Source organism: Myotis brandtii, unplaced genomic scaffold (assembly GCF_000412655.1).
Source record: "Myotis brandtii unplaced genomic scaffold, ASM41265v1 scaffold1112, whole genome shotgun sequence".
Classification (NCBI taxonomy): domain Eukaryota; kingdom Metazoa; phylum Chordata; class Mammalia; order Chiroptera; family Vespertilionidae; genus Myotis; species Myotis brandtii.
Window position 1 is genome coordinate 299,077 of NW_005353800.1, and position 8,900 is coordinate 307,976.

Below are 8,900 nucleotides of genomic sequence, written 5' to 3' on the forward strand. Positions count from 1 at the left end.
GCTTGCGCACCCTCCCTCCCACCACCCCTCCCCGGCAGCTCAGCCCCACCCCGACAGCCCCTGTTTTCCTTGGTTGTGTTTTTGGGGATGGCTGGCACCCCCAGAGATTCAGCTTCATGGCTGACAGGTGACAAGGGCAGAGGCTTCACCGATACCCTTGGTAACCGTAGTAGTTCCTGTAGTATCGGTCTCTGTCCTGGGGGTGGTGGTAGTAGTAATTCTGCCACTAGAAGAGAGGGGAACCCCGTCACCTGAGGCCACAGCTGGCTGAGGACCGAGAGGCATGACACTCAGCCCCTGGTCCTGCCCCCCCTTCACCCTCTCTATCCCCAGAAGATACTTACATCCCGATTGTACTGTCTGTAATAGTCTCTGTATCTGTTGTACTCATAATCTCGACTATAGAAGCGATCATAATCTCCCCGGTATCGATCGTAGAAATTACGATAACCCTGAGAAAGGAGAAAGAGGAGTGAAGATTTATGGGTTTCCAGTATCACGATCCACTGCTATCCCCCATCTTAAATGAAACACATCTCAGCTTGATTTTGTAACAGACTTAATCTTCCCAGGATAAATCCTTCCAGAGGAACACATTAAATGGGCACAAGCTAAGCCCTGAGAAAACAGCCCAAATCACTCTGCTCCCCCAAGCCAATAGGAGTGCTAGCACGGCCCAGAGGAGGAGCAGAAGGAGAGCTGCACTCACCCCTCTGTTTCCAGACTGCCCCCAGTACTGCTGCCCGTAGGCCCGGTTGTCGTAGCCTCGGCGCTGCCCGCCCACTGGAAGAGAAATGGGAGAGCGCGCTCAGACAGCTGGCGTGGGGTCCTGGCTCCATGGCTGAGTGGAAATCAAAAAGTTGGAGCCCAAGGCAATTCTGGGAGAATAGGAGGCCTGCTTCTGTCAGGCTCACACAATGTTAATTAAAGCACTAGCCAGGATCTTTTAGAAAGTCTGAGGGGGAAAGGCAGAGGAATAGCGACACAAGAAAACCAAGCCACCTTGCTTTTGAAGCTCCCCAATTTCTGCAAGATATTTAAGATGATAAAAAAATACTTGGCAGAATAAGAAACATCAGTAAATACTGCCATTCACAGAACCACTGACTTTCAATCCTGGAAGGGATCTCAGAGGTCATATAACCCCCACCCATCACCTTATACAGACGGAACAAAGTCTCAGTGACAAACTCCTCCAGGGTAGGCACTGTTGGTATTCCCAGTGCCTAGCATGTAACAGGCATGCAAACGTTTTGTTGACTTACTTGCAAACACACACACACACACACACACACACACACACACACACACATTTTTAAAGGGCAGTGAATGCACAGTGGAAAGTTAACTGACAAGCTAGACATTCAAGATGGATATTAATTCCACTAGTAGCCTAAATTACTTTGTAACCCCCCAAATTACTGCATAGTGCATTCACTTGTGGTCTGTATGGTGGGGCTGACCCACTGGATAGAGCATTAAGAAAACAAAGTGAGAATCCAATTTCACTGCACAAATCCTTTAGATAAGCTGCAACAGTGAAGTGGGAAACCTACACATATAAGTGAAAACTAGACAAATGAGAAGGCTCAAGCATTGCTTTTCACAGAAGCAAATATTCGTGTTGAAAAATAACTCCCTTTTACTGAAGGATTATGGAAAAAGCACAAGAAGCTGGGGTTAAAGCACACAGGAAGAAATAAGCACCATAAAGAAGTCACTTCCTTATTCCTCGTTAGTGACTTGACTTGGTTTCCTTATGGATCCAGCTCAGCACAAAGCACAGACTGGGGCCAGGGGCTGGCTGGCCCCGGGACTCACCATAGCCTTGGCCTTGGCCTCGGCTTCGGTTCTGCCGGTTGCGCTTGTTTCGATTGTTCCGGCGGTTTGTCCGTTTCTCAGAGGGGGGCAGCAGCTTCCTGGCCTCCTCCTTGTACTTAGTGACAAGAGGCTGAGCTTCTTCCTTCTCCAGCTCCCCATATGTCACCTCATCCATGTAGTCGCATTTTTCAGGCAAAGAGAAGTTGGCTGTAAGAGTAAGAGAGAAGCTTGTGGGCCTGAAAAGTGCAGATGGGTAAGAGCTCATTATAAAAACTATTACAGAAGAACAGAGTTCCTAAGCTCCTCTACTAATGCACAAAAAAAAGTGCTGGTACTTTATCTATCATAGGTTTTCCCTAAATTGTAACAGCCACAAGCAAAGGGCTACTGTAAGTGGTAGATGTACAAGTTCTCAAGTGATCCATAATAAATTAGGGAGTCCACTGGGTTAAGGTTTCTTATCAGGACAGAAGCAGGTAGCCAGAGGCGAAAAGTAACTGAGAAAGTTTTGGTGTTGGTTAGATAAGACGCTAAGAAATACAAGTTCAGAGGCTGAGTCCCAGTGGAATGCAGTTCACTGGGGGGCTCTCTTAATTCTTAGATGAATCCAGTGAACCCTCTTGAACTACATTCCTCCAACCGCCTATCAGTTAGGACTGCATAGTTCTTTTTTTCTAAACTCGGACAGTCTGGCTCTTAGATGTGCAACCGGCTCCATCCCTGGGTGTTAAAAATCACACCCTGAAGGGAACAGCAGGAAGTGAGATCAATCAGGACAGGTAATCCCGCCTCACAGGGACTTTGCTATTAAGCTTTGTATTGCATTAAAGATTTCAGGCTCCTACCAGAAACCAAAATAAGCAAGCCTGATGTGTTATCAGAAATCAAGACATGATGATGAGATCATTCAATCCAACCACTATATTTTAATTTGAATCATAATACCCCCCCCTCCAGAATATAAATTTAATAAAGCAGAGCTTCCTTTCATTCACAATTGCCCTACATGTAGAATAGTGCTAGGCAAGTAGATAGTTTAAGTACTGACTGCATGAGTAACTGACTCAATGAAGCCTCCGCCTTGAGTTTTAATTACCCTGAGGTCAATCACTATTGCATCTTATCCAGAATGACCAAGGAGTTAGTGCTTCTCCTTCCACTCTGCTTCTTCGTTTACCTACAAGCGCTCACATCCATTAATTTACTCTCCAGGGTGACACGTTAGGTGTGGAGAATCCCTCCAGGGGCTGAGAGCCCTAGTGAGGTGTGTGCTGACCGAGGCCAGGTGCCTGACTTGTACAGTTTCCGCCCACCTTTCATCTCCAGCATGATGGACTCAGGCACATCATCGCCCTCCACTTCCTTCCTCCACTCCAGCCTCTGCTTCCAATCCTCCTCGCTAGGGACAACCACCACCACTTTCCGAGAGAACGTCTTAAACAGCAACAGTTTCCGCCGTTGGCCAGAGTTGTACACGTTACACTAGGGACAAGAGGAATAACAGATGTTTTAGGAATAAAAATCATCAAATTCAACAAAAACACTTATTGAGCATCCTTTACAAATGAGGCACCAGATTAGGAGTCTTATACATACAATCTCCTTTGATTCTTTAAACTCTACATGACAGATATTATTGGGTTTTGCACATCAGGAAATCGAGACTCATTGAGGCCAAGACTTGTCCAAAGAAGGTAACAAACCTAGCAAGTGGGGGAGCCAGGAACCCAAAGGAGCTCTAACGCCCTCTCCCTGGCCTTGAGGACGTGCTTTCTAGTCTGGGCTCACAGGCTCTCTGGTAGAGCACAAACAGAACACCCACATCTCTGAGTTCAAAAGATGTTACAACTACAACATACAACCTTTTGGTCATAATTAAGTAAACTGATTCTGTTCCTTAACTCAGTATCTTTCTACAAATGCACCCCACTTTAACTCTGAGCAATTGTATCAGATTAAATGGATGCCAAAATTTTCATCTTTGGATTTTCTGTAAAGTGAGATTGCTTCTGAATGTCTGAAAAATACCTGATCAAGAATGAAGTTCCTCTTTGTCCGGGAAGCAATCTGGACCAGTTTGCTAAGGCACTGGGAGGCTTGCTGAACTAAAAGGTCTCGGCTTTTGGGGTCCATTTCTGGCTCCTCAAGCCCCTTCATCTGATGAGTTTGAGAGGAAAGGAAGAGAAACGCAAGAAGTTATACAGCAAGTTAAAGCCTGAGTCATAGGTAACTGTTACTTCTTTAATGCCACCAACACTGACACATCAGTTCATTCCTATTCCTCAGTGCCATGAATGTTGTCCACTTTATGCAGGAGTCACTTCTAGTCTTAATCTGAATATATTCCAGATTTTATCATCTTTCAGAAATATGACAACACAGCAAAGAAGAAGAAAAAAAGCCCTCCCTTTAACATGTACTGAGATGAATTCATTTCTCTATTTGTGTTGTCAGACACTTGAAAGACTAACTCCACTGGGAAAGGTTACAGGAATATCTTGATACCCCCAGAGCAATTACCCAGTTGACTAATCTCCCCCAGCAACTCACCCTCATTTGATTGAGGACAGTCTCAGCTCCCAGGACATTGTATCTTTTCTCAGGGTTTTCTTTTGAGTATTTCAGTGCCCACTGAGTCTTTCCAGATCCGGGCAGTCCCACCATCAGAATCACCTGCAAACAAAACCAGGAATACCATAAAAAATAAGCAAGGGTCATGTTTAAAAGCCCACTTTAATAATACCCTCCCTTGCCCCAGTTCAGTAGAACTTTGAGAAGAAAAGCTACCCCCCCCCCTCCCCAATCACTCTACAGCAGGAGCACCAAGCCTTTTGCACTGTGCTGCATACCTCACACTCCTCCATGGTCTTAGGTGGGACTGCAGTGCGCACACGCTCCTCAACAGGCACAGCATGGATGAACACAAACTCTTCTGGTGGTGGGAAGAAGGGCTCCTCCTTCTGACCAAAATTCAATTCTACAACACAATTTTTGCAGAGGACATGGGGTAGGAGCGCCCGGTCTGCCAGGGATTCCTTGTTGATCCGGAATGCCACACCAAGGTCTTCTCCATTCTTAGAAAAGGAAAGTTCTACTTCTTCAGTCTCAAAATTCTACAATGACAAAAGACAAGAGCACTTATGGGCTTATAGGGTTTGAGGTTGCTTGAATCTTACAATTTAATCTTTAAGCAATGCTTCAAATACATAAAATACAGCAACTAATGGGAAGGGAACTGAATTCCCAATGTCCTCTACCCTCTTCCTGCTGTGCATCCACAACTTTCAGGAGCACTTACAGCAAAGCAGCCAATGACATCATTCTCCCCAAAAGTCTGGCCAAATTCCTCAAATTGCCCATTCTCTGCCTTGAGTCCTCGTCCATCAAAACCGTAAGAGAATTCATCCTCACCTAGAATAGTGAACAAATTAGTTACCTACACCCAAACTTCCCATGAGTAAGCAATAATGGTAGCAAAGATTAATGATGAAGTTAAAGTAACGTTACCAAGCTGTGGATGGGAAAAATCAACAGACCATCCGACTCGAAGGAGAGAAACCTCTGTGCAGCCTTCTTTCATTGGGAGATTCTGGGTTACCTGGCCAGGTCAGAAAAAAACCTCTCAGATACTCTGGCCAACTCAGAAGCAAAGTTTCTTAAAAAACAAGATATTTATTTCTTTAATCCTCACCCAAAGATATGTTTTTATTGAGTTTAGAGAAAGAGGAAGGGAGAGAGAGAGAAACATCAATCAGTCACCTCCCATATGTACTCTGACCAGGAGTCAACCTAGGTATGTGCCCTGACTAGAAATCAAACCTACAACCCTTGTGTACAGGATGACACTCCAACCAACTGAGCAATAAGACCAGAGCAAGACAAGATTTTTATACAAACTAAAATGACAACTATCACAACTTAGCATCAGAATAACAACTGCCAATGAACTTAAACCAAAGCCCTGGGAAGAAACAATTTCTTGATTACTGGAGCTAAGGCTATCATTGAAGTGTGTGGTACCTTTTTCTGCACTAATGAAATACTGGTGGGCAGGAGTCCAGTACATAGTAGTTTAATCAATAATTTAATAAATGAACGGTCTTAATGAGCTGTACATACTACCTTGGCCTCAAAGCAGACTTTCCCCTTTGTCACTCCATAAGTACTCCTTGCCCCAGACCACAGGGTAGGGAACTTCTCTGAGAAAAGTGGCTGCCCTCCATAGCCGTCTTTGCTCACTTGAAAATGGAGATCAGAGGTATCTGTTAAGAAAGAAGCAATCCATTAATACTTATGTGCCACCAATAGCACACAAGTATACTCAGTTGTCAAGAATGGATACAAAATCTCTCATGTGCTAAATCTCTTAAAATTTGCAGGCCATGAAATTTTAATCTCCAAAATCACTTCTGATTGGTTCAAACCCCAACCTGTCTGCCTTATACATACACGTGTCCAGGTTCACAAGAGTTTGGTCTTCCTCCTCCTCTTTTGCCTCTTCTTCAGGGGGCGGTGGGGACTTTGAGCTACACAAGTAAGAGAAAAGCAGATACAATGTAACCAAAGCCCTCGCTTAGAGAGGTGTCTGCAGGACATTGTCTGTTTTAAACTACAGCGAATATAAATTCCAGCAGACAGCTTCTTTCAGTAAACGAGAAAAGGGCAACAGGAGCTTTCAGAGTAGATTCGATCTAAAACTTATGCCTATAAAACCTATTCCATTTTTAATCCACCCCTTTCCAGACTCTCCAATCAACACCAGGTACACCAAGATCAGCGCAGACACTCCCTCCAAGGGAAGGGACTGTTTCCCTCACCGGCTGTGGTAAGCCTCCTCTCGGAATTCATAGTAAGCTCGGCCATGTTCATCCTTCTCATCCCGCTGTCTCTTTACCCCCCGCCGCTCACCATCTGAGCCTGCTGGTTTTGACTTTTCACTATCTTGGTCATCTCCTACAAAAAGGAGGGAAAGAAAATCAGCAGTTTTCATATTGGAGTGTAGAATAAGCTCAGAACCAACAGATACTAAAGGGGGATCTGAGTATCTGTCTCATCAGAATAGCCAAGTTAATCCCACTGCATCCACAGAACGTTTTATTTCCAAAGATCATCTTCCTACATTGGCTGAAATTGTATTTATGTTTTTAAAGTACACTATGGGCTAATTACAGTCAAGCCGTAGACAAAAATTGGACAATTTTTGCATTCTAAATTTATCTGCTTAAATCAGGTCAAACTTGCAGCTTTCCCTAACAATATGACATAAAAAAAAAACTTCATTGGTTAATTTAATTTTGATTTTTGATGGTCAGATTTGGATTTAAGCTAGACACAAACTATATTTTCCAACACTTTCCCACAGCTTCATGATATAGAAGCCTCAATTTAGAAAAACAAGGAGTTTGCCTTTCCAGCTTTAAAATGCACAGCCATCCACGGATTTATTTATACAGCAAGTGGATACAGGTGCATGACACAGAGCTGTATTTTTATCATGGATTTTTACTGAAAGTTGCAAGAGCAAAACCATTCATTCACAAGAGGCACATCTTTTAATTCTGCATCATTACTGCACATAATTTGGGGGCAGAAAGGCGCTATCAGATATTTAGCAACATTCTTTACTAGAGGGAAAAAACAACTCAGGAGTTTTTCCTTAAGCCTCTGTAGTTTTCAATACAAAGGTTTTTAAATAATTATTTAAGGCAGTCCTTTATTCTTTAACCTTTTTTATTTTATTTTTCCCCATCGCCATTTATCCCCTCTATACCTCCCTCCACCTCTTCCTCAACCTTTTTTATCAGCTATTTGGGGTACACATTATGTCAAAGCTTATGTAATGGGATTGTTCCAGGACGTAGGCAAACAATCTTCAAGTTGCACGTGATTATTGTAGAATGGGTTCCAATTAATACCACGATACTAAGTAGCAGCCCAAACAATGTATTAAGACAGGAACTAAGGCGGCAACCCGCTTCACAGTAAGACTTAGAAGCGGCTCTAGTTGTCCTCCTCACTCTGACAGATAGCTATGGATCAGCTAAACCATCCAATTACTTCAAAGGAAGGCAGGTGACTAACTCCCGGGGGCAACTTTCCACATGCTCTTCCCCAAGGTTACTTGATGGATCCACCACCACCTCAATCCTTTCAATTCAGTTCATCAGGGGCCTGAAATGTAAAAGGCTAAGTGTGCGCCCAATTTACAGATATGCCCGCCCATCCACTCAGTGGGAAGATCACATTTTCATCATAATACAGGCCAGGTAAAAGCCCCCGCCAGTTAACTGGCTTATCATTCTCAACGCACTGGACAAGACTTCTCTTCGCTAGTTAACTATTAAACTCGACGCCGTCACCCCACTGGCTGTGCCCTGCTGCTGCCTGCGCAGGAGCAAGGGTAGATCGCCAGATTCTGCGTGGCCCAAGCTATCCCACAGTGCGTCTGTCTGACGGATCGAACGCTGACGGATTTAGTTACCGCTTCACATTTTTATGGCGAAAAAGCCAGCAGCCAGCCCAAAGGCCAAAGCCCCCAACAGTCGGTGGGTCTGGCTGTCCGTGGGGCTGCCCACGCCTCCGTGCATTCTCGGGTTAGGACACGGTAACCAGCGCCGTGGGGGCTGCTCCACAGGTAGCTCGCGAGCCGTTCGCATGCAACACCGCTCACGTCCATCCACCACCACCAACCCACCCAGTTAGGCAGGAACCTCCCTCCTGCGGAGCGGGGCCACCCGAGGCGGCCAAACCGCCCAGAAGGGTGCGGAGAGAATAAGAGCCACCTCCCCTGGGGAATCCCACCCAACACCGAAGGGAACCTTGCACTTCAGGCAAGTGAGAACAAGGGATCGGACCCCGGGGTGCAAGGCTGGGCGCCTGGGACGAGGGCGCACCCGGCAGGTTGGAGCCGCGCTCCGCTGCCAGCACCTCACCCTGTTCCTCTGCGGCCTTGTCACCCGGCGCCTCGGATCCCGGCGTCTCGTCCCCGCTGCGCTCCTCCGGCTCCTCTTCTTCCCCTTTGCCGGTGCCCTGCTCTTCGCCACCATTGACGCCACCTGACTCGGCCGCGGCCTCCTCAG

The 8,900-nt window shown here is 45.6% G+C and overlaps 1 protein-coding gene across 1 annotated transcript in view; it reads right to left on the reverse strand.

Moving 5' to 3' along the window:
- Positions 1 to 9: 9 nt before the first annotated feature.
- HNRNPUL2 (heterogeneous nuclear ribonucleoprotein U-like 2) overlaps positions 10 to 8,900 on the reverse strand; it is an 11,636-nt gene continuing 2,745 nt past the window's right edge. The window contains exons 2-15 of the mRNA XM_005857504.2: positions 8,754 to 8,895; positions 6,639 to 6,774; positions 6,271 to 6,347; positions 5,944 to 6,083; positions 5,329 to 5,419; positions 5,120 to 5,232; positions 4,671 to 4,934; positions 4,372 to 4,494; positions 3,850 to 3,978; positions 3,135 to 3,303; positions 1,822 to 2,028; positions 710 to 783; positions 345 to 452; positions 10 to 226 (exon numbers count right to left, since the gene is read on the reverse strand). Of these exons, the coding sequence (XP_005857566.1) occupies positions 146 to 226; positions 345 to 452; positions 710 to 783; positions 1,822 to 2,028; positions 3,135 to 3,303; positions 3,850 to 3,978; positions 4,372 to 4,494; positions 4,671 to 4,934; positions 5,120 to 5,232; positions 5,329 to 5,419; positions 5,944 to 6,083; positions 6,271 to 6,347; positions 6,639 to 6,774; positions 8,754 to 8,895 (1,854 nt within the window). The 3' untranslated portion in view covers positions 10 to 145. The remainder of the gene's footprint in view (positions 227 to 344; positions 453 to 709; positions 784 to 1,821; positions 2,029 to 3,134; positions 3,304 to 3,849; positions 3,979 to 4,371; positions 4,495 to 4,670; positions 4,935 to 5,119; positions 5,233 to 5,328; positions 5,420 to 5,943; positions 6,084 to 6,270; positions 6,348 to 6,638; positions 6,775 to 8,753; positions 8,896 to 8,900) is intronic.